At 40.6% G+C, this 24908-nt stretch overlaps 1 protein-coding gene across 1 annotated transcript in view; it reads left to right on the top strand.

The window, feature by feature from the left end:
- Positions 1 to 24908, top strand: part of PHIP (pleckstrin homology domain interacting protein) — a gene marked incomplete in the record, with an annotated part of 1163892 nt that overhangs the window by 791313 nt on the left and 347671 nt on the right. Inside the window, 2 exon segments of the mRNA XM_053710468.1 lie at positions 5710 to 5792; positions 20554 to 20665. Coding sequence (XP_053566443.1) covers positions 5710 to 5792; positions 20554 to 20665 — 195 coding nt within the window.

Below are 24908 nucleotides of genomic sequence, written 5' to 3'. Positions count from 1 at the left end.
GAGTTTTATTCAAACTATTTTGCCTTTTTATGGTCATTGATAGCATTATTTGTTTTCATTAGATACAATAAATGCATATTTTCATTTTTCTGTTTTCATTCAGATTATTTTCTGAGGATGCGGAATCTCATATGATTCACTTGCTCTTAAGGACATAGTTAGAGGATCTTTTTTTCAAAAACTCTTGATTCCTCACACAAGGGTCACCTTTTTTAGGTTTCCAGATAGTTTGTGTCACTGTCCTTGTCTCTATCAGACAAGGGATAATTTTATTGGGTTCCGTCTGTCGGTACCTTTAGTCTCTATTATTTCCTTCGTTGCTATATATGCATAGAAGTTTTAGGTCTTATGGCCACAGCATTGGATTCAATTCCCTTTGCTCATTTTCACTAGAAAGAACCTTTCCAGTCTTTTATAAGTGTTGTTTCTTCAAGAACATGGTTGGAGGATCAATTTACCAAAAAGTTTGTTTGATTCCTCAGACAAGGGCAACCTTTTTAGGTTTCCTGATAGATTCAGTGTCCTTGACTCTGTCTCTGACGGACAAGAGACGTCTGAAATTGGTTTCAGCTTGTCGAAACCTTCAGTCTCAATCTTTCCCTTCGGTAGCCTTAAGCATGGAAATTCTACGTCTTATGACTGCTGCATTGGACGCGATCCCCTTTGCTCGTTTTCACATGCGACCTCTTCAGCTCTGTATGCTGAACCAGTGGTGCAGGGATTATACAAAGATATCTCAATTAATATCTTTAAAACCGATTGTTCGACACTCTCTGACGTGGTGGACAGACCACCATCGTTTAGTTCAGGGGGCTTCTTTTGTTCTTCCAACCTAGACTGTGATCTCAACAGATGCAAGTCTGACAGGTTGGGGAGCTGTATGGGGGTTTCTGACAGCACAAGGGGAATCTCAGGAGGCGAGATTACCAATCAACATTTTGGAACTCCGTGCAATTTTCAGAGCTCTTCAGTCGTGGCCTCTTCTAAAGAGAGAGTCGTTCATTTGTTTCCAGACAGACAATGTCACAACTGTGGCATATGTCAATCATCAAGGAGGAACTCACAGTCCTCTGGCTATGAAAGAAGTCTCTCGAATACTTGTATGGGCGGAATCCAGCTCCTGTCTAATTTCTGCGGTTCATATCCCAGGTATAGACAATTGGGAAGCGGATTATCTCAGTCGCCAAACGCTACATTCGGGCGAATGGTCTCTTCACCCAGAGATATTTCTTCAGATTGTTCAAATATGGGGACTTCCAGAAATAGATCTGATGGCTTCTCATCTAAACAAGAAGCTTCCCAGGTATCTGTCCAGATCCAGGGATCCTCAGGCGGAAGCAGTGGATGCATTGTCACTTCCTTGGAAGTATCATCCTGCTTATATTTTTCCGCCTCTAGTTCTTCTTCCAAGAGGGATTTCCAAGATTCTAAAGGAGCGTTCGTTTATTCTGCTGGTGGCTCCAGCATGGCCTCACAGGTTTTGGTATGCGGATCTTGTCCGGATGGCTACTTGCCAACCGTGGACTCTTCCGTTAAGACCAGACCTTCTATCGTAAGGTCCTTTTTTTTCCATCAGGATCTCAGATCCTTAAATTTGAAGGTATGGAGATTGAACACTTGATTCTCAGTCATAGAGGTTTCTCTGACTCCGTAATTAATACTATGTTACAGGCTCGTAAATCTGTATCTAGGATGATATATTATCGAGTCTGGAAGACTTACATTTCTTGGTGTTCTCATCATTTTTCTTGGCATTCTTTTAGAATTCCTAGAATTTTACAGTTTCTTCAGGATGGTCTGGATAAAGGTTTGTCTGCAAGTTCCTTGAAAGGACAAATCTCTGCTCTTTCTGTTCTTTTTCACAGAAAGATTGCTAGTCTTCCTGATATTTATTGTTTTTTACAAGCTTTGGTTCGTATAAAACCTGTTATTAAGTCAATTTCTCCTCCTTGGAGTTGGAATTTGGTTCTAGTTGCTCTTCAAGCTCCTCCGTTTGAACCGATGCATTCGCTGGATATTAAATTACTTTCTTGGAAAGTTTTGTTTCTTTTGGCCATCTCTTCTGCTAGAAGAGTTTCTGAATTATCTGCTCTTTCTTGTGAGTTTCCTTTTCTGATTTTTCATCAGGATAAGGCGGTTTTGCGAACTTCATTTTAATTTTTACCTAAGGTTGTGAATTCTAACAACATTAGTAGAGAAGTTGTAGTTACTTCATTGTGTCCTAATCCTAAGATCTCTAAGGAAAGATTGTTGCATTCTTTGGATGTAGTTAGAGCTTTGAAATATTATGTTGAAGCTACTAAGATTTCCGGAAGACTTCTAGTCTATTTGTTATCTTTTTTGGTTCAAGGAAAGGTCAGAAGGCTTCTGCCATTTCTTTGGCATCGTGGTTAAAGTCTTTGGTTCATCATGTTTATGTTGAGTCAGGTAGAACTCCGCCTCAAAGGATTACAGCTCATTCAACTAGCTCAATCTCTCCCTCCTGGGCATTTAGGAATGAAGCTTCGGTTGATCAGATTTGCAAAGCAGCAACTTGGTCTTCTTTGCATACTTTTACTAAATTCTACCATTTTGATGTGTTTTCTTCCTCAGAAGCAGTCTTTGGTAGAAAAGTACTTCAGGCAGCTGTTTCAGTTTGATTCTTCTGCTTATATTATCAGTTTTTTTCATTATGAGATTTAAACTTTGTTTTGGGTGTGGATTATTTTTCAGCGGAATTGGCTGTCTTTATTTTATCCCTCCCTCTCTAGTGACTCTTACGTGGAAGATCCACATCTTGGGTATTCATTATCCCATACGTCACTAGCTCATGGACTCTTGCTAATTACATGAAAGAAAACATAATTTATGTAAGAACTTACCTGATAAATTCATTTCTTTCATATTAGCAAGAGTCCATGAGGCCCACCCTTTTTTTGTGGTGGTTATGATTTTTTTGTATAAAGCACAATTATTCCAATTCCTTATTTTTTATGCTTTCGCACTTTTTTCTTATCACCCCACTTCTTGGCTATTCGTTAAACTGATTTGTGGGTGTGGTGAGGGGTGTATTTATAGGCATTTTGAGGTTTGGGAAACTTTGCCCCTCCTGGTAGGAATGTATATCCCATACGTCACTAGCTCATGGACTCTTGCTAATATGAAAGAAATGAATTTATCAGGTAAATTCTTACATAAATTATGTTTTTCCACCGTTTCCTCTCCTCCCGCGTCTGGTTGCCAGAATTTAGCAGGAGAAGTCTTCGGTGATTCTGATAACTTGGTATGCAGACTTAGTGGACATGTCATCTGTCCCACCATGGACATTGCCAATGAGGCAGGATCTTCTGATACAGGGTCCGTTCAAGCATCCAAATTTAGTTTCTCTACGTCTAACTGCTTGGAGATTGAACGCTTAATTCTATCAAAGCGTGGTTTCTCTGAGTCAGTTATAGATACTCTGATTCAGGCTAGAAAGCCTGTCACCAGGAAAATCTACCATAAGATATGGCGGAAATATCTTTGTTGGTGTGAATCCAAGGGTTACTCATGGAGTAAGATTAGGATTCCTAGGATATTGTCTTTTCTCCAAGAAGGATTGGAGAAAGGATTGTCAGCTAGTTCTTTAAAAGGACAAATATCTGCTTTGTCTATCCTGTTAGACAAGCGTCTGGCAGAGGTACCAGACGTTCAAGTGTTTGTTCAGGCTTTAGTCAGAATCAAGCCTGTCTATAAACCTGTGGCTCCGCCATGGAGTTTGAATCTAGTTCTTTCAGTTCTTCAAGGGGTTCCGTTTGAACCTTTACATTCCATAGACATTAAGTTGTTATCTTGGAAAGTTTTGTTTTTGATAGCTATCTCTTCTGCTAGAAGAGTTTCAGAATTATCTGCCTTACAGTGTGATTCACCTTACCTGGTGTTCCACGCAGATAAGGTAGTTTTGCGTACCAAGCCTGGTTTTCTTCCTAAAGTGGTTTCTAACAAGAATATTAACCAGGAAATAGTTGTTCCTTCTCTGTGTCCTAATCCATCTTCGAAGAAGGAACGTCTATTACACAATCTTGATGTAGTTCGTGCTTTAAAGTTCTATTTACAAGCAACTAAGGATTTCAGACAAACATCTTCTTTGTTTGTTATCTATTCTGGTAAGAGGAGAGGTCAGAAAGGGACTGCTACCTCTCTTTCCTTTTGGCTGAAAAGCATCATCCGTTTGGCCTATGAGACTGCTGGCCAGCAGCCTCCTGAAAGAATTACTGTTCATTCTACCAGAGCAGTGGCTTCCACGTGGGCTTTCAAAAATTAGGCTTCTGTTGAACAGATTTGTAAGGCAGCGACTTGGTCTTCACTGCATACTTTTTCCAAATTTTACAAATTCGATACTTTTGCTTCTTTGGAGGCTATTTTTGGGAGAAAGGTTTTGCAAGCAGTGGTGCATTCCGTTTAAGGTACCTGTCTTGTTCCCTCCCTTCATCCGTGTCCTAAGGCTTTGGTATTGGTATCCCACAAGTAAAGGATGAATCCGTGGACTGGATACATCTTGCAAGAGAAAACAGAATTTATGCTTACCTGATAAATTACTTTCTCTTGCGGTGTATCCAGTCCACGACCCGCCCTGGCATTTAAGTCAGGTAAAACATTTTTTGTTTAAACTACAGTCACCACTGCACCCTATGGTTTCTCCTTTTTCTTCCTAACCTTTGGTCGAATGACTGGGGGGTGGAGCTAGAGGGGGAGCTATATGGACAGCTTTGCTGTGTGCTCTCTTTGCCACTTCCTGTAGGGAATGAGAATATCCCACAAGTAAAGGATGAATCCGTGGACTGGATACACCGCAAGAGAAAGTAATTAATCAGGTAAGCATAAATTCTGTTTTTGTGTCCCTTTAATGGAAAGTTACACTTTCATCTATACTCTCATCATTTCTTTTAAGTCATATTGTTTCACATAGGAGATTAAGATATACAGTAGTTGCTGAAAAAGCATTTTTTTTTTTACAATTTGATACAGTTTGGTACAAAAATCATCTTCATTTACACAGTCTAGCTTAACCCCTTAATGACCACAATGTACCCTGTATGTCACTGGTCGTTAAGGGTTTTTTCAGGACATAATAGCACAAGTCTAGCAAGAACACGCTATTAATGCCCTCCCTCCAGCATGCTTTGTGGAATAGAGCAGTCTCAACCCTGGTGTCAAGACCGTGCTATAAAACAATCAAGTCCCAAAAAAAGGCCAGTGACATACAGGGTACGTCGCTGGTCCTTAAGGGGTTAAAGGGACATAAAACCCATTTTTTTCTTTTGTGATTCAAACACAGCATACAATAAAAAAAAGCTTTGTTCTCATGGTATTTTTTGTTGAATAAATACCTAGTTAGCATGCACATGTCTGGAGCACTACATGGTAGGAAAAAGTGCTGCTGTATAGTTATCTTGCTAATGAATAGCCTTCTTGTAAAACCATATAGTGCTACAGAGCTTACCTTCCTGCTTTTTCACCAAAAAGTACCAAGAGAACAAACAAAATTGAAAAAAGTAAATTGGAAAGTTGTGTAAAATTCCATGTTGTAAAAATGTTTGACAAATAAGAGAAAAACCTGGAAATAAGCGAGGGTTGGCAATTCTAACTTGTAGTCGTTTTTAAAATTGGGCAAGTAAAAATTTAATCTTTATATAGTTATTCTGTTGATCTCATAGTGATCTAAAATATGGATGTATTTTTTTTTCTCAGGTATCATGACATGCCAGATGTAATAGATTTTTTAGTTCTCCGCCAACAGTTTGATGAAGCAAGGCGCAGGCAATGGACTATAGGTGTGTGAAATAATCTTTAATATTGCAAAACCTTTGCTGTATACCGGTCATTCCTTTAACACTGTAGCAGTTAATACTGCAGTCAGTAATGACACACAGCAGTCTTAATATATTCTTTACAGAGTGATTAATACAATGAAAACATTATTTACATACTGTATGTGATTACTATTCAAAATTAAACCACACCACTTACATGATACACTGATACAAAATTAGTTAATGAATATTGCTATGAAAGCCTATAAATTGTGGGAGATTGAAAATGGAATACAGTTGGTAAAAAGACAATGTTTTATAAAATGGTAGTTTTCTAGTGTTTATTTTATCTATCTATTTTAATGAAATTAAGTCTACGTGGGGTATAAAATAATGTAAAGGAGGTTCCACATGAATAAGATACATTTTCAAGCGTTGGAGGCTTATGGTAAGTGATTACAAGCCTGAAGAAAAGTAGTTTTATGCAGTATGCCTATCCCCCTAAATATATAGATATTTTCAAAAGTATGTCAACAACTGAAAATAACACCTACAGTATATGTGCCTGAGCCTGTTGGACATCCCATTTTAAAAACATTAGTCAATAATATGGGGTCTCCCTTCCCCCCTTTTCTTCTACAAGATACGACGAGTCCACGGACTTCATCCTTACTTGTGGGATATTAACCTCCTGCTAACAGGAAGTGGCAAAGAGCACCACAGCAGAGCTGTATATATAGCTCCTCCCTTCCCTCCACCCCCAGTCATTCTCTTTGCCTGTGTTAGTACTAGGAAGAGGTAAAGTGAGGTGTTAGTTTTAGTTTCTTCAATCAAGAAGTTTTTTATTTTAAATGGTACCGGTGAGTACTATTTTCCTCAGGGAGATATGGAAGAAGATTTCTGCCCTGAGGTTGATGATCTTAGCAGATGTAACTAAGATCCATGTTGGTTCTTCTGAAGGTAGTGCAAGAGACATCTTCAGAGTGGAGAACGGTGTCATGCTACAAGCAGCATTGAGGTATGTTCAGTCCTTTATTTCTGAGGAGACTTGGTATATCAGAACTGACTGACATTTCTCTTGTTAAGTGTATCCAGTCCACGGATCATCCATTACTTATGGGATATTCTCCTTCCCAACAGGAAGTTGCAAGAGGATCACCCACAGCAGAGCTGCTATATAGCTCCTCCCCTCACTGCCATATCCAGTCATTCTCTTGCAACCCTCAACAAAGATGGAGGTCGTAAGAGGAGAGTGGTGTTTTATACTTAGTTTATTTCTTCAATCAAAAGTTTGTTATTTTTAAATGGTACCGGAGTGTGCTGTTTATCTCAAGCAGTATTTAGAAGAAGAATCTGCCTGCATTTTCTATGATCTTAGCAGAAGTAACTAAGATGCATGGCTGTTCTCACATATTCTGAGGGGTGAGGTAACTTCAGAGAGGGAATTGCGTGCAGGTTTTCCTGCAATAAGGTATGTGCAGTTAATATTTTTCTAGGGATGGAATTTGCTAAAAAATGCTGCTTATACCGGATTAATGTAAGTAAAGCCTTAAATGCAGTGATAGCTACTGGTATCAGGCTTATTAATAGAGTTGCATACTCTTATAAAAATGTAATATAAAACGTTTGCTGGCATGTTAATCGTTTTTATATATGTTTGGTGACAAAACTTATTGGGGCCTAGTTTTTTTCCACATGGCTGGTTTGATTTCTGCCTAGAGACAGTTTCCTGAAACTTTCCACTGTTGCAATATGAGTGGGAAGGGCCTATTTTAGTGCTTTTCTGTGCAGATAAAAATACTGACAGAAACATTCAGCTTCCCTCTGCATGATACAGGACATCTCTGAAGGGCTCAAAAGGCTTCAAAGTCGTGTTTGAGGAGGGTAACAATCACAGTAGACTGTGGCAGTTGTTGTGACTGTGTTTAAAAAACGTTTTTGTCTTTTATTATTCTGTTTTTGTTATTAAGGGGTTAATCATCCATTTGCAAGTGGGTGCAATGCTCTGCTGACTTGTTACATACACTGTAAAAATTTTGTTAGTGTAACTGCCTTTTTTCACTGTTATTTCAAATTTTGTCAAAATTTGTTTCTCTTAAAGGCATAGTAACGTTTTTTATATTGCTTGTTAACTTGCTTTAAAGTGTTTTCCAAGCTTGCTAGTCTCATTGCTAGTCTGTACAAACATGTCTGAAACAGAGGATACTTGTTCATTATGTTTAAAAGCCATGGTGGAGCCCCATAGGAGAATGTGTACTAAATGTATTGATTTCACCTTAAACAGTAAAGATCAGTCTTTATCTATAAAAGAATTGTCACCAGAGGGGTCTGTCGAGGGGGAAGTTATGCCGACTAACTCTCCCCACGTGTCAGACCCTTCGCCTCCCGCTCAAGGGACGCACGCTAATATGGCGCCAAGTACATCAGGGACGCCCATAGCGATTACTTTGCAGGACATGGCTGCAATCATGAATAATACCCTGTCAGAGGTATTATCCAGATTGCCTGAATTGAGAGGCAAGCGCGATAGCTCTGGGGTTAGATGAGATACAGAGCGCGTAGATGCTGTAAGAGCCATGTCTGATACTGCGTCACAATATGCAGAACCTGAGGACGGAGAGCTTCAGTCTGTGGGTGACGTCTCTGATTCGGGGAGACCTGATTCAGAGATTTCTAATTTTAAATTTAAGCTTGAGAACCTCCGTGTATTGCTTGGGGAGGTATTAGCTACTCTGAATGACTGTGACACAATTGCAGTGCCGGAGAAATTGTGTAGGCTGGATAAATACTACGCAGTGCCGGTGAGTACTGATGTTTTTCCAATACTTAAAAGGCTTACAGAAATTATTAGTATGGAGTGGGATAGGCCCGGTGTGCCCTTTTCCCCACCTCCTATATTTTGAAAAATGTTTCCAATAGATGCCACTACACGGGACTTATGGCAGACTGTCCCTAAGGTGGAGGGAGCAGTTTCTACTTTAGCAAAGCGTACCACTATCCCGGTTGAGGACAGTTGTGCTTTTTCAGATCCAATGGATAAAAAATTAGAGGGTTACCTTAAGAAAATGTTTATTCAACAAGGTTTTATTTTACAGTCCCTTGCATGCATTGCGCCTGTCACTGCTGCGGCAGCATTCTGGTTTGAGGCCCTGGAAGAGGCCATCCATACAGCTCCATTGACTGAAATTGTTGACAAGCTTAGAAGTCTTAAGCTAGCTAACTCATTTGTTTCTGATGCCATTGTTCATTTGACTAAACTAACGGCTAAGAATTCCGGATTCGCCATCCAGGCGCGTAGGGCGCTATGGCTCAAATCCTGGTCAGCTGATGTGACTTCAAAGTCTAAATTACTCAACATTCCTTTCAAGGGGCAGACCTTATTCGGGCCTGGTTTGAAAGAAATTATTGCTGACATTACTGGAGGTAAGGGTCATACCCTTCCTCAGGACAGGGCCAAATCAAAGGCCAAACAGTCTAATTTTCGTGCCTTTCGAAATTCCAAGGCAGGTGCAGCATCAACTTCCTCCGCTTCAAGACAAGAGGGAACTTTTGCTCAATCTAAGCAGGCCTGGAAACCTAACCAGTCCTGGAACAAAGGCAAGCAGGCCAGAAAGCCTGCTGCTGCCTCTAAGACAGCATGAAGGAACGGCCCCCTATACGGTGACGGATCTAGTAGGGGGCAGACTTTTTCTCTTCGCCCAGGCGTGGGCAAGAGATGTTCAGGATCCCTGGGCGTTGGAGATCATATCTCAGGGATATCTTCTGGACTTCAAAGCTTCCCCTCCACAAGGGAGATTTCATCTTTCAAGGTTATCTGCAAATCAGATAAAGAAAGAGGCATTCCTACGCTGTGTGCAAGACCTCCTAGTAATGGGAGTGATCCATCCAGTTCCGCGGACGGAACAAGGACAGGGTTTTTATTCAAATCTGTTTGTGGTTCCCAAAAAAGAGGGAACCTTCAGACCAATTTTGGATCTAAAGATCTGAAACAAATTCCTCAGAGTTCCATCTTTCAAAATGGAAGCTATTCGGACCATCCTACCCATGATCCAAGAGGGTCAGTACATGAGCACAGTGGACTTAAAGGATGCCTACCTTCACATACCGATTCACAAAGATCATCATCGGTTCCTAAGGTTTGCCTTTCTAGACAGGCATTACCAATTTGTAGCTCTTCCCTTCGGGTTGGCTACAGCCCCGAGAATCTTTACGAAGGTTCTGGGCTCACTTCTGGCGGTTCTAAGACCGCGAGGCATAGCGGTGGCTCCGTATCTAGACGACATCCTGATACAGGCGTCAAGCTTTCAAATTGCCAAGTCTCATACAGAGATAGTTCTGGCATTTCTGAGATCGCACGGGTGGAAAGTGAACGAGGAAAAGAGTTCTCTATCCCCACTCACAAGAGTCTCCTTCTTAGGGACTCTTATAGATTCTGTAGAGATGAAAATTTACCTGACGGAGTCCAGGTTATCAAAGCTTCTAAATGCTTGCCGTATTCTTCATTCCATTCCGCGCCCTTCGGTGGCTCAGTGTATGGAGGTGATTGGCTTAATGGTAGCGGCAATGGACATAGTGCCATTTGCGCGCCTACATCTCAGACCGCTGCAATTATGCATGCTAAGTCAGTGGAATGGGGATTACACAGATTTGTCCCCTCTGCTAAATCTGGATCAAGAGACCAGAGATTCTCTTCTCTGGTGGTTGTCTCGGGTCCACCTGTCTGAGGGTATGACCTTTCGCAGGCCAGATTGGACAATTGTAACAACAGATGCCAGCCTTCTAGGTTGGGGTGCAGTCTGGAACTCCCTGAAGGCACAGGGATCGTGGACTCAGGAGGAGAAACTCCTTCCGATAAATATTCTGGAGTTAAGAGCAATATTCAATGCTCTTCTGGCTTGGCCTCAGTTAGCAACACTGAGGTTCATCAGATTTCAGTCGGACAATATCACGACTGTGGCTTACATCAACCATCAAGGGGGAACCAGGAGTTCCCTAGCGATGTTAGAAGTCTCAAAAATAATTCGCTGGGCAGAGACTCACTCTTGCCACCTGTCAGCAAACCATATCCCAGGCGTGGAGAACTGGGAGGCGGATTTTCTAAGTCGTCAGACTTTTCACCCGGGGGAGTGGGAACTCCATCCGGAGGTGTTTGCTCAGTTGATTCATCGTTGGGGCAAACCAGAGTTGGATCTCATGGCATCTCGCCAGAACGCCAAGCTTCCTTGTTACGGATCCAGGTCCAGGGACCCAGAAGCGACGCTGATAGATGCTCTAGCAGCGCCTTGGTTCTTCAACCTGGCTTATGTGTTTCCACCGTTTCCTCTGCTCCCTCGACTGATTGCCAAAATCAAACAGGAGAGAGCATCGGTGATTCTAATTGCGCCTGCGTTGCCACGCAGGACCTGGTATGCAGACCTAGTGGACATGTCATCCTTTCCACCATGGACTCTGCCTCTAAGACAGGACCTTCTAATACAAGGTCCTTTCAATCATCCAAATCTAATTTCTCTGAGACTGACTGCATGGAGATTGAACGCTTGATTCTATCAAAGCGTGGCTTCTCCGAGTCAGTCATTGATACCTTAATACAGGCACGAAAGCCTGTTACCAGGAAAATCTATCTCAAGATATGGCGTACATATCTTTACTGGTGTGAATCCAAGAATTACTCATGGAGTAAGGTTAGGATTCCTAGGATATTGTCCTTTCTCCAAGAGGGTTTGGACAAAGGATTATCAGCTAGTTCCTTAAAGGGACAGATTTCTGCTCTGTCTATTCTTTTGCACAAGTGTCTGGCAGAAGTTCCAGGCGTCCAGGCATTTTGTCAGGCTTTGGTTAGAATTAAGCCTGTGTTTAAACCTGTTGCTCCCCCATGGAGCTTAAACTTGGTTCTTAAAGTTCTTCAAGGAGTTCCGTTTGAACCCCTTCATTCCATTGATATTAAGCTTTTATCTTGGAAAGTTCTGTTTTTGATGGCTATTTCCTCGGCTCGGAGAGTCTCTGAGCTATCTGCCTTACAATGTGATTCTCCTTATCTGATTTTTCATGCAGATAAGGTAGTTCTGCGTACCAAACCTGGGTTTTTACCTAAGGTGGTTTCTATCAAGAATATCAATCAAGAGATTGTTGTTCCATCATTGTGTCCTAATCCTTCTTCAAAGAAGGAACGTCTTTTACATAATCTGGACGTAGTCCGTGCCTTGAAGTTTTACTTACAAGCTACTAAAGATTTTTGTCAAACATCTTCCCTGTTTGTCGTTTATTCTGGACAGAGGAGAGGTCAAAAAGCTTCGGCAACCTCTCTTTCATTTTGGCTTCGGAGTGTTATACGCCTAGCCTATGAGACTGCTGGACAGCAGCCCCCTGAAAGAATTACAGCTCATTCTACTAGAGCTGTGGCTTCCACCTGGGCCTTTAAAAATTAGGCCTCTGTTGATCAGATTTGCAAGGCCGCGACTTAGTCTTCGCTTCACACTTTTTCAAAATTTTACAAATTTGATACTTTTGCTTCTTCGGAGGCTGTTTTTGGGAGAAAGGTTCTTCAGGCAGTGGTTCCTTCCGCTTAATCCCTGCCTTGTCCCTCCCATCATCCGTGTACTTTAGCTTTGGTATTGGTATCCCATAAGTAATGGATGATCCGTGGACTGGATACACTTAACAAGAGAAAACATAATTTATGCTTACCTGATAAATTTATTTCTCTTGTAGTGTATCCAGTCCACGGCCGCCCTGTCATTTTAAGGCAGGTCTAAAATTTAATTAAACTACAGTCACCACTGCACCCTATGGTTTCTCCTTTCTCATCTTGTTTCGGTCGAATGACTGGATATGGCAGTGAGGGGAGGAGCTATATAGCAGCTCTGCTGTGGGTGATCCTCTTGCAACTTCCTGTTGGGAAGGAGAATATCCCATAAGTAATGGATGATCCGTGGACTGGATACACTACAAGAGAAATAAATTTATCAGGTAAGCATAAATTAGGTTTTTTTCCCTGCAAGGGAAGGGGTAAGCAGTAGACCTGTAGACAAAGGGTATTACTGAAAAACCTGTGTTTATTTTATTTTGTTGACATTGTAATGGGCTAAGCAATTATAAAGGGCTTAAAAGCAGCAATATAAAGGGACACTGGGAGAGGCAGCTTAACGTTTTTTATTTGTCAGATCAAATAATCAGTATGGCTGTATATTTGTGCTATGCTTAGGGGTAAACAAAATCCACATGGCTTTATTACTAAACCGCTTTCCATGCCTTATGTCTTATGTGATCGTCGTCCATGATGGGCGGGGCCTATTTTCGAGCGTTCAGACGCGCACTTTACTCTGGCTGAGAAGGAAGCAGGCATTAGCTCGTTGTCGAGTCAGTTTGCAGTACCCTGGTTGCAGGTAGGCGCCACAGCAGAGCTGTGGCGAGGTGCAGGGGTTATTTTTTCAAATCAAACATATTTTTGTCTATAAATATCTTTTAGAGGTCAATTTCTCCCCTTGCTCTTGGGGTGCAATAATTTTTGGCACTATTGATTATGTATAGTTAATTTTAAAGCGTTAATTAACGTTTTTAGGCAGTTTGGGAAAAATTGTGCGCTTTTTTATTCCTTAAAGGCGCAGTACACGTTTTTCAAAAAATTGTTTAAATCAATAAATAAAGTGTTTAACTACTATTGTGGTTATTGCTAGTCTGTTCAACAGGTCTGAGATTGAGGATACTATATGCTCTATGTGTTTAGAAGCCATTGTGGAACCCGCTCTTACGTTGTGTACCTATTGTACTGAAAGGGCCTTACAATGTAAAAAGCATATTTTAGGTAAATAAAGTGTGCCTAAGGATGATTCTCAGTCTGAAGAGAATCAGGATATGCCATCCAATTCTCCCCAAGTGTCACAACCTTTAACGCCCACACAAGCGATGCCAAGTACTTCTAGTGCGTCTAATTCTTTTACTCTGCAGGAGATGGCTGCAGTTAAGTCAACTACCCTTACAGGGGTATTATCTATTACCAGTGTTACAGGGTAAACACAGTAGGTCGGGTATTTATGTGAATACTGAATCCTCTGATGCTTTACTGGCTTTTTCCGATGTACCCTCACAGTGCTCTGAGTTGGGGGTCAGGGAATTGCTGTCTGAGGGAGAACTTTCAGAATCAGGAAATATGTTGCCTCAGACAGATTCTGACGTCATGTCCTTTAAATTTAAGCTTGAACACCTCCGTCTCTTACTTAGCGAGGTTTTAGCGACTCTGGATGATTGTGACCCTATTATGATACCACCAGAGAAGTTGTGTAAGATGGACAAATATCTAGAGGTGCCTACTTACACTGATGTTTTTCCGGTTCCTAAAAGAATTTCAGAAATGGTAAAAAAGGAATGGGATAGACCAGGTATACAGTTCTCTCCTCCTCCTACGTTTAAGAAAATGTTTACCATATTAGACACCATTCTGGACTCTTAGCAGTCGGTCCCTAATGTGGAGGGAGCTATATCTACCCTGGTTAAGCGTACAACTATACCTATTGAGGACAGTTGTGCTTTCAAAGACCCTATGGATAAGAAGTTAGAGGGTCTTCTAAAGAAATTATTTATTCATCAGGGTTTTCTTTTACAACCTACAGCCTGCATTGTTCCAGTAACTACTGCAGCAGCTTTTTGGATTGATGCTCTAGAAGAGTCTCTGAAGGTTGAGACCCCATTAGAGGACATTTTGGATAGAATTAAGGCTCTCAAGCTAGCTAATTCTTTTATTACAGATGCCGCTTTTCAAATTGCTAAATTAGCGGCGAAAAATGCAGGCTTTGCCATTTTAGCGCGTAGAGCGTTATGGCTCATGTGTCATCAAAATCTAAGCTTTTAGCTATTCCTTTCAAGGGTAAGACCCTATTCGGGCCTGAATTGAAGGAATCATTTCTGACATTACTGGAGGTAAAGGCCACGCCCTACCTCAGGACAGGTCTGTTAAGATGAGGGGTAAACAAAGTAATTTTCGTTCCTTTCGAAATTTTAAAGGAGTACCCTCTGCTTCCTCTTCCTCCACAAAGCAGGAAGGGAATTTTGCTCAATCCAAGTCCTTCTGGAGACCCAACCAGGCTTGGATAAAAGTAAATAATCCAAGAAGCCCGCTGCTGCTACTAAGACAGCATGAAGGGGCGGCCCCCGATCCGGGACCGGATCTAGTAGGGGGCATACTTTCTTTTCTTGCTCAGGCTTGGGCAAGAGATGTTCAGGACCCCTGGGCATTGGAAATCGTGACCCACAGGTATCAACTGGAATTCAAGGATTTTCTCCCAAGAGGGAGATTTCATCTTTCACGATTGGCTGTAGACCGGATAAAAAGAGAGGTGTTCTTACGCTGTGTAAAAGACCTCTATACTATGGGAGTAATTTGTCCCGTTCCAAACTGGAACAGGGACAGGGGTTTTACTCAAATCTTTTTGTGGTTCCCAAAAAAGAGGGAACTTTCAGACCCATTTTAGATCTCAAGTGTCTAAACAAATTTCTCAGAGTCCCATCGTTCAAGATGGAGACTATACGAACAATCTTACCAATGATCCAAGAGGGTCAATATATGACTACAGTGGACTTGAAGGATGCATACCTTCATATCCCTATTCACAAGGATCATCATCAGTTCCTAAGGTTTTCCTTTCTGGACAAACATCATCAGTTTGTGGCTCTTCCCTTTAGGTTGGCCACAGCATCCAGAATCTTCACAAAGTTTCTAGGGTCCCTTCTAGTGGTTCTCAAACCGTGGGGCATAGCAGTGGCGCCTTATCTGGACGATATTTTAATTCAGGCGTCAATTTATCATCTGACAAAATCTCACACGGAGACAGTGTTGTCTTTCCTGAGAACTCACGGTTGGAAGGTGAACATAGAAAAGAGTTCACTAGTTCTACGGACAAGGGTTCCCTTCTTGGGAACTCTGATAGACTCGGTAGACATGAAAATATTTCTGATGGAGGTAAGAAAATCAAAGATTCTAAATACTTGCTGAGCACTTCAGTCCATTCCTCGGCCATCAGTGGCTCAGTGTATGGAGGTCATTGGATTAATGGTAGCGGCAATGGACATCATTCAGTTTGCTCGCTTTCATCTCAGACCACTGCAGCTGTGCATGCTCGGACAGTGGAATGGGGACTATGAGAATTTATCTCCTCAGATAAATCTGGATCAGGAGACCAGAGACTCTCTTCTTTGGTGGTTGTCGCCGGATCATCTGTCCCAGGGGGCGTGTTTCCGCAGACCCTCATGGGTTATAGTGACAACGGACACCAGCCTTCTGGGCTGGGGTGCAGTCTGGAATTCCCTGAAGGCTCAGGGTGTTTGGACTCAGGTAGAGTCTCTACTTCCAATCAATATTATGGAACTGAGAGCAATATTCAATGCACTTCAGGCGTGGCCTCAGTTGTCTTTGGCCAAATTCATAAGATTCCAGTCGGACAATATCACAACTGTGGTGTATATCAATCATCAGGGGGGAACAAGGAGTTCTTTAGCGATGATAGAAGTTTTCAAAGATAATCTAATGGGCGGAGGCCCACTCTTGCTATCTATCAGCAATCTACATCCCAGGAGTAGAGAACTGGGAAGCGGATTTTCTAAGTCGTCAGACTTTTCATCCGGGGGAGTGGGAACTCCATCCGGAGATGTTTGCCTCATTGATTCGACAGTGGGGCAGACCGGAATTAGATCTGATGGCATCTCATCAGAATGCCAAGCTTCCACGTTACGGATCCAGGTCGAGGGATCCTCAGGCCGAACTTATAGATGCCCTGGCAGTGCCTTGGTTGTTCAGCCTAGCTTATGTGTTTCCACCATTCCCTCTCCTGCCACGCGTGATTGCTCGGATCAAACAGGAGAGAGCTTCAGTAACTTGGTATGCGGATCTAGTGGACATGTCCTCTCTGCCACCGTGGAAACTTCCTTTGAGACTGGACCTTCTCATTCAAGGTTCTTTCCAACATCCAAATCTAAATTGTCTGCAGCTAACTGCTTGGAGATTGAACGCTTGATTTTATCTAAGCGGGGATTCTCTGATTCGGTCATCGATACTTTGATACAGGCTCGTAAGCCTGTCACTAGAAAGATCTATCATAAGATATGGCGTACATATCTTTATTGGTGTGAATCCAAGGGTTACTCATGGAGTAAAGTCAGGATTCTGTCTTTTCTCCAAGAAGGTTTGGAGAAAGGGTGATCAGCAACTTCCTTAAAGGGACAGATTTCTGCTTTGTCAATTTTGCTTCACAAACGTTTGGCAGATGTGCCAGATGTTCAGTCTTTTTGTCAGGCTCTAACCAGAATTAAGCCTGTATTTAGACCAATTACTCCTCCCTGGAGTTTGAATTTAGTTCTTCGAGTTCTTCAAGGGGTTTCGTTTGAACCCATGCATTCCATAAATATTAAGTTGTTATCTTGGAAAGTTCTGTTTTTAGTTGCTATTTCTTCTGCTCGAAGAGTTTCTGAGCTTTCAGCGTTATAGTGTTATTCGCCTTATCTTATATTTCATTCTGATAAGGTGGTTTTGCGTACCAAACCTGGATTTCTTCCTAAGGTTGTTTCAAATAAGAATATTAATCAGGAAATTGTTGTTCCTTCCTTGTGTCCTAATCCTTCTTCTAAGAAGGAGCGTCTGTTATATAACCTGGACGTGGTCCGTGCCTTGACGTTTTACTTACAGGCGACTAAGGATTTCCGTCAATCATCTTCATTATTCATTGTTTATTCTGGAAAGCGTAGGGGTCAGAAAGCTACGGCTACCTCTCTCTCTTTCTTTTTGGCTGGGAAGTATCATCCGCCTGGCTTATGAGACTGCTGGACAGCAGCCTCCTTAAAGAATTACGGCTCATTCTACTAGGGCTGTGGCTTCCACATGGGCCTTTAAAAACGATGCTTCTGTTGAACAGATTTGTAAGGCTGCGACTTGGTCGTCTCTTCATACTTTTTTTAAATTTTACAAATTTGATACTTTTGCTTCTTCTGAGGCTGTTTTTGGGAGAAAGGTTCTTTAATCAGTGGTGCCTTCCATTTAGGTCTCTGTCTTGTCCTTCCCGTTTCATCCGTGTCCTGTAGCTTTGGTATTGTATCCCACAAGTAAGGATGAAGTCCGTGGACTCGTCGTATCTTGTAGAAGAAAAGGAAATTTATGCTTACCTGATAAATTGATTTCTTCTACGATACGACGAGTCCACGGCCCTCCATGTCATTTAAAGACAGATTATATTTTATTTTTTCAACTTCAGTCACCTCTGCACCTTTAGCTTTTCCTTTCTCTTCCTAAACCTTCGGTCGAATGACTGTGGGTGGAGGGAAGGGAGGAGCTATATATACAGCTCTGCTGTGGTGCTCTTTGTCACTTCCTGTTAGCAGGAGGTTAATATCCCACAAGTAAGGATGAAGTCCGTGGACTCGTCGTATCGTAGAAATCAATTTATCAGGTAAGCATACATTTCCTTTTTGTGGCTATAACATCCGTAACACTTCTGGGAAGGATTTCCTCAATATTTTAATATTTGGCAAAAAGCGCATTTGTGAGGTCAGGCACTGATGTTTAATAAGAAGGTCTGACTTGTAATTGGCATTCTAGTTCATCCCAAAAATGTTTAGTGGAGTTTAGGTCAGGGCTCTGTGCGGGCCAATTAAGTTCCTCCACACCATACTCATTAAACCAATGAGCTTCACTTGTGTGTATGGTCATTGTCATGCTGAAAAAGAAAATGGTCGTCCCCAATCGTCTAAATTGTTAGTGTCCTGTAGCCTTTAGATAACCCTTCACTGGAACTGAGGGGCCTAACCAGCTGCAGACCATTATCCCTCATCCGCCAACAAACTTTACAGTGGGGACTATGCATTCCGATAACTTTCTTTTGGCATCCAGCACATCCACATTCTTTCATCAGACTGATCAGCTTGATTCATCACTCTAGATTACATGTTTCCACTGCTCCAGAGTCCAGGGAAGGCATGCTTTACACCACTCCTGCCAACGCTGTACAGATGATCGGCCATGAAGCCCCTGATGCACAATTTTTGCGATTGTTTTATGCTTCAGCACTTGTCTACAATGTTGCGACTGGGCTGTTGTTGCTCCTAGATGCTTCCACATCAAAATAAAAAAACTTGTGGCAATAGTGTAATCCTATGACAGTGTCATGTTTAAAGTCACCATGTTACTTAACTTATCAGTACAATTTATTGTACTGCCAATGTTTGTCTATGCAGATTTCCTGGATATATGCTGGATTTCATGCACCTGTTGGCAATGGGTGTAAATGACATCAATGATTAGTAGCAGTGTCAATATACTTTTAGCCATATAGTGTCTATTTGGCATGTGCATTTAGCAGTTTCGTTAGCTGCGGAATGAGACCGCTCACGGCATTCAGCTCTTTTTGGAGCTGTATTTCTTCTTGTGAAAACGCAACACACTAAGATCTGGATTTGCACATGTCTAACACCTAGATTTAGAGTTTTGCGTTAGAAGGGGTGCGTTCTAACGCAAAATGCCCCGCAAAAGGCCCTTTTAAGGGCTGGTAAGGTATAAGAGCTGTTAACTTTTTATTTTAGAATAGGGTAGGGCATTTTTTGTAATTTAGTTTAGTTGATTTAATTGTAGATAATTGTAGGTAGTTTAGTTATTTAATTTATTGATAGTGTAGTGTTAGGTTTAATTGTAACTTAGGTTAGGATTTATTTTACAGGTAATTTTGTAATTATTTTAACTAGGTAGATATTAAATAGTAAATGCCTGTAAAATAAATATAAATCCTAAAATAGCTACAATATAATTATTCGTTATATTGTAGCTATATTAGGGTTTATTTTACAGGTAAGTATTTAGCTTTAAATAGGATTAATTTATTTAATAAGATTTATTTTATTTCGTTAGATTTAAATTATATTTAACTTAGGGAGGTGTTAGGGTTAGACTTAGCTTTAGGGGTTAATACATTTATTAGAGTAGCGGCGAGGTCCGGTCGGCAGATTAGGGGTTAATAAGTGTAGGTAAGGTAGTGGCGACGTTGGGGGGGGGGCAGATTAGGGGTTAATAAATATTATGAAGGTGTCGGCGATGTTAGGGGCAGCAGATTAGGGGTACATAGGGATAATGTAGGTTGCGGCGGTGTGCGGTCGGCAGATTAGGGGTTAAAAATTTTTATTAGAGTGGCGGCGATGTGGGGGGGGCCTCGGTTTAGGGGTACATAGGTAGTTTATGGGTTTTAGTGTACTTTAGAGCACAGTAGTTAAGATCTTTATGAACCGGCGTTAGCCCATAAAGCTCTTAACTCCTGACTTTTTTCTGCGGCTGGAGTTTTGTCGTTAGAGTTCTAACGCTCACTTCAGCCACGACTCTAAATACCGGCGTTAGAAAGATCCCATTGAAAAGATAGGATACGCAAATGGCATAGGGGGATCTGCGGTATGGAAAAGTCGCGGCTGGAAAGTGAGCGTTAGACCCTTTCCTGACTGACTCTAAATACCAGCGGGCGTCCAAAACCAGCGTTAGGAGCCCTTACCGCTGGTTTGGACGGCTAACGCAGAACTCTAAATCTAGGCGTTAGTGTGTTGCACTTTCATAAGAAGAAATTTGGCTTAGAAAAGAGCCAAATGCTGCAAGTGACCACCTTCTTCTGCATTTGACAGCTAACAAAACTGCCAAATCCACGTCTAGTGTATAGAAATTTTGAATGCTCTTTCTTTTAGATGAATGACTAAGACTGTATACAGCACTGTAAAATGTAATATTTCCAAAAGAAAAATATAAACTGTATTTGTATGATCTTTTCCATAGGTGATCGATTTCGGTCTGTTATTGATGATGCTTGGTGGTTTGGAACTATTGAAAGCCAGGAGCCTCTTCAGCCAGATTATCCAGACAGCTTATTTCAGTGTTACAATGTCTGGCAAGTGTGCACATTTAATATATATATATATATATATATGTATATTCTTACATGTGATATTTAAAACATTCATGTGATGTTTTCATTCTCAGTTTGATGGCTGATAGGCCAGTATCCATAAAAAAGGATTTTATATTTTCAGTTTTCTCCGAATAGGATGTAATTTTGTTAATAAAAAAAGGATTTTTTTTTCACTTTTGGGTTTTATAACATTGTGAAAGAAAAGATCTTGTAGCTGCTTAAAGTAATGGTAAAGATATTTTTAGTTTTTATAATTTAAAGTTAATAACATATGTTGTTGATCTATTTAAGCATTTTTTTTTAAATCACAATAATTTTATTAAAAAAGAATTGTTTAATTTTTCTCCTTCCTTATTCACTGCCATCACAATACCTTTTTCTTTGATACAGGTGGTGAGAGGCCACGTTCCATTACTCCTGGGAATTAGCCCTTCCTACCACTAGGAGGAGGCAAAGATTCCCAAACCCCAAGACCTCTATAAAACCCCTCCCACCTCTGCTGGAGGTGGTTGAAGAATGAAGATGTGCATTTGATTCTTGAGAGTGGTTTTCAGAAAGACTTTAAAGTCCCTTCCCCCTCAGAGTACAGGTTGCTTGTTGGAGGGATGTATTTGGAGTGTTGGAAGTGACATATATTTCACTGGTGGGGATTTAGTCACAAGCCTTGCCATAGGGGTTTCAGGGATTTGTCCTTTGCCTACGCCTGCTGTTTTTTTTTATATATTCCTGTTCCTCTGCTATTATGTTTCAGCACTGATCTTAGCCCCTTACTGGTTTCCTCCAGTAACAGAGAGCCTTTGGGTAAATACTATATTTATATTTATTTGACACTCTTTTTTTTGGTGCTTCAGCATTTTTAAGCATGTATTTTTACGCACGTTGATGCACGCTGGCCTTCAGGTCGGCATGATAGTGTGTGTACTTTTTGGCGCCCTTTTCTATTATATATGATGTAAGTTTGATATGCGCCTCACATTACAAGTGTGCTTTCTGGATGCAAGATATTCTTGAGTTAGCAAATTGTTGTGTTTTCCTTTCTTCAGCAGCTTTTTTAATGTGGATATTATCATTTAACTTTATTTTCTACATCTAAAGGGGCAGTCTACTCCAGAATGTTTATTGTTTAAAAAGATAGATAATCCTTTTATTATCCATTCGCCAGTTTTGCATAACCAACATTGTTATATTAATATACTTTTTACCTCTGTGATTACCTTGTATCTAAGCCTCTGCAAACTGCCCCCTTATTTCAGTTATTTTGACACTTTAATTTTAGCCAATCAGTGCCCTCTTATAAGTAACTCCAAGGGTGTGAGCACAATGTTATCGATATGGCACACATGAACTAACACTATCTAGCTGTGAAAAACTCTCAAATACATTCAGGTAAGAGGCGGCTTTCAAGGGCTTAGAAATTAGCATATGAGCCTACCTAGGTTTAGCTTTCAACAAAGAATTCCAAGAGTACAAAGCTAATTTTATTTTAAAAGTAAATTGGGAAGTTGTTTAAAATTGCATACTCTATCTGAATCACAAAAGTTTAGTTTTGACTAGACTATCCCTTTAACTTTATTAAGAGTTTTTCTGCAGTTATAGAGCCTTGTAATTCTGTCCCTAAATCTGCCTTTGAAGCTGGGTCATTTGAACATTTTCCTACCAGTGTTAAATGTTATTGTTATATGCTAAGGTATTTCTTTCAGCATTCTTATGAAATAACTGTTTTAATGCATTCTGACCATTTCTACTAATGTTCTTGCTTCAGAGGTATTATTCTGTTTTTTGTCCCTTATAGGAGGAATCTACTACTTTTTCTCCTGAAGTTAAGACTTTAATTCGAATAACAGTGATATGTTGGTAGCAATGCCTCTTTCAACTAAGCGTAAAAGGTCCGTTCACAATTAACCCATCTACAAGTTCTTAGCCTGCTAAGGTCAATGGTTCTAGTCATGGAGGCTACTGTGTCCTCAGAGGGGGTGGTTTTCTCTGTTGATCAAGAGTCTTCCTCTGATTAGTAAACTGAAACATCCTTTTATTTATTTATTTATTATGTTGAGCATATTCATTGTCTTATTAAGGGAATTTTACTTTCTTTAGAGGTTAATAATTATAATGTAGATGGGGATATACCAGTTAAGTGTTATGATACTGTTTTTTAAACCCTTGGTTAAAACCCTTGATTTGTCCCTGTTGCAGTTTTTGAGATTTTATCCAGAGATTGGACTAAGCGAGTTATATTTTTTTTCCTTCTGCAAGGTTTAATCATTTTTATCCTTTTCTGGCTTCTACTATTGATATTTGGGAAGCTATGCCAACATGGGTGGCTAAATGTGCTACCATTCCTTTGGGAGATAGTTCTTTCTTTATGGTCCCTTTAGAAAGGAAGTTATAATCCTTCCTTAGGAGGGCTAATTTACATGCAAGTTATATATTCTATATATTATGGTTCCAAAATAACTATTGCTAATGTTGCTAGATCTTTTGGATGTATAGTCTTTCTGGGCAGTTTTCTTATCATTCAGTCATTTGAGATTTTTAAATCCTTTTTATGTTTAAATGTGCAAATGCTTTCTTTTGAGATGTCTTTTTTGACATCATTCATGCTATAATATGTTTTTTTAGTTGTACTTTCTAGAAGAAGATTATGGCTAGAATTTAGGTCTGCTGACAATCGCTAATTCCAGAGTTTCTATCTCTTTGTTTACAGGGAAAGTTTTTATTTGGTTCTGATTTGTTTTCCGTTATTTCTACGCTGTCTGGGGGTTAAGGAGCTTTTCTACCTCAGGACAAGAAGTCCAAGGGTATATCTAAAGCTCATAGTTATATTTTGGCCTTTTCGTCAGAACAGGACTCAGAAATCTTTTTTCCTCCACCCAGTATCAGAGTTCCTCTGGTTTCATCTGTAAATAAATAGTATAGCATTTGCAAAATACCAAACCCTCTTGCAAGGCTGCAAAGCTATATACTAGGCCAATCTATATGCTCTGGATAATGCTGACAGGGTCATTGCCCATTTGTTTTCTGAAACAGGTTTAAGCAGTCCAAGAAATCTTCACGCCCATCTAAGTCTGTATGTAGGTGTGGCCCCCGATCCAGAGGCTCTGGTAGGGGGTAGATTACACCTCTTTCAGCATGGTTTTAGTCTGAAGGATATCGAATAGGTTTTAATCTCAAGGATATTAAATAGGTTTCAGATCATGGCCTCCCAAGGGAAGGGTTTTGCTTTCCTATGTTTCTGGGAACACTGTAAAGGCTCAAGTAGAGAGGAACTCCAACCTATTCATTATTCAATTTATGTCCACAATAGATTTTATGTATGCTTGCCTATATGTTCTTATTTCAGAATCACTATCCGTTTCTGGGGTTTGCTTTTTTTGGACAAGCATTTTCAGTTTGTTATTCTTCTTTCTGAATTGGATACGACTTTCAGAATATTCTCCAAGGTTATGGATACCCTCTTATCTGTAATCAGATCTCAGGGTATTGCTGTTTTTCCTGACCTGGATATCTTGGTTCAAACTCCATCTTTACATTTAGCATTATTTCACTCCTGCAGACATGATTGGAAAGTCATTTTTCCAAACAGTTTATTGGTTACTCAGATAAAGGTTACTTTTCTGGGGGTTGAAAAATACTCCTTTCTCCAACATAGGTGTGTCCGGTCCACGGCGTCATCCTTACTTGTGGGATATTCTCTTCCCCAACAGGAAATGGCAAAGAGCCCAGCAAAGCTGGTCACATGATCCCTCCTAGGCTCCGCCTACCCCAGTCATTCTCTTTGCCGTTGTACAGGCAACATCTCCACGGAGATGGCTTAGAGTTTTTTAGTGTTTAACTGTAGTTTTTATTATTCAATCAAGAGTTTGTTATTTTGAAATAGTGCTGGTATGTACTATTTACTCAGAAACAGAAAAGAGATGAAGATTTCTGTTTGTATGAGGAAAATGATTTTAGCAACCGTCACTAAAATCCATGGCTGTTCCACACAGGACTGTTGAGAGCAATTAACTTCAGTTGGGGGAACAGTGAGCAGTCTCTTGCTGCTTGAGGTATGACACATTCTAACAAGACGATGTAATGCTGGAAGCTGTCATTTTCCCTATGGGATCCGGTAAGCCATGTTTATTACGATCGTAAATAAGGGCTTCACAAGGGCTTATTAAGACTGTAGACTTTTTCTGGGCTAAATCGATTCATTATTAACACATATTTAGCCTTGAGGAAT

The sequence above is a fragment of the Bombina bombina genome, chromosome 4 (genome assembly GCF_027579735.1).
Source record: "Bombina bombina isolate aBomBom1 chromosome 4, aBomBom1.pri, whole genome shotgun sequence".
NCBI classification, from domain to species: domain Eukaryota; kingdom Metazoa; phylum Chordata; class Amphibia; order Anura; family Bombinatoridae; genus Bombina; species Bombina bombina.
Note: the sequence above shows the minus strand (reverse complement) of the source record. Positions and strands in the feature narration are given on the sequence as shown.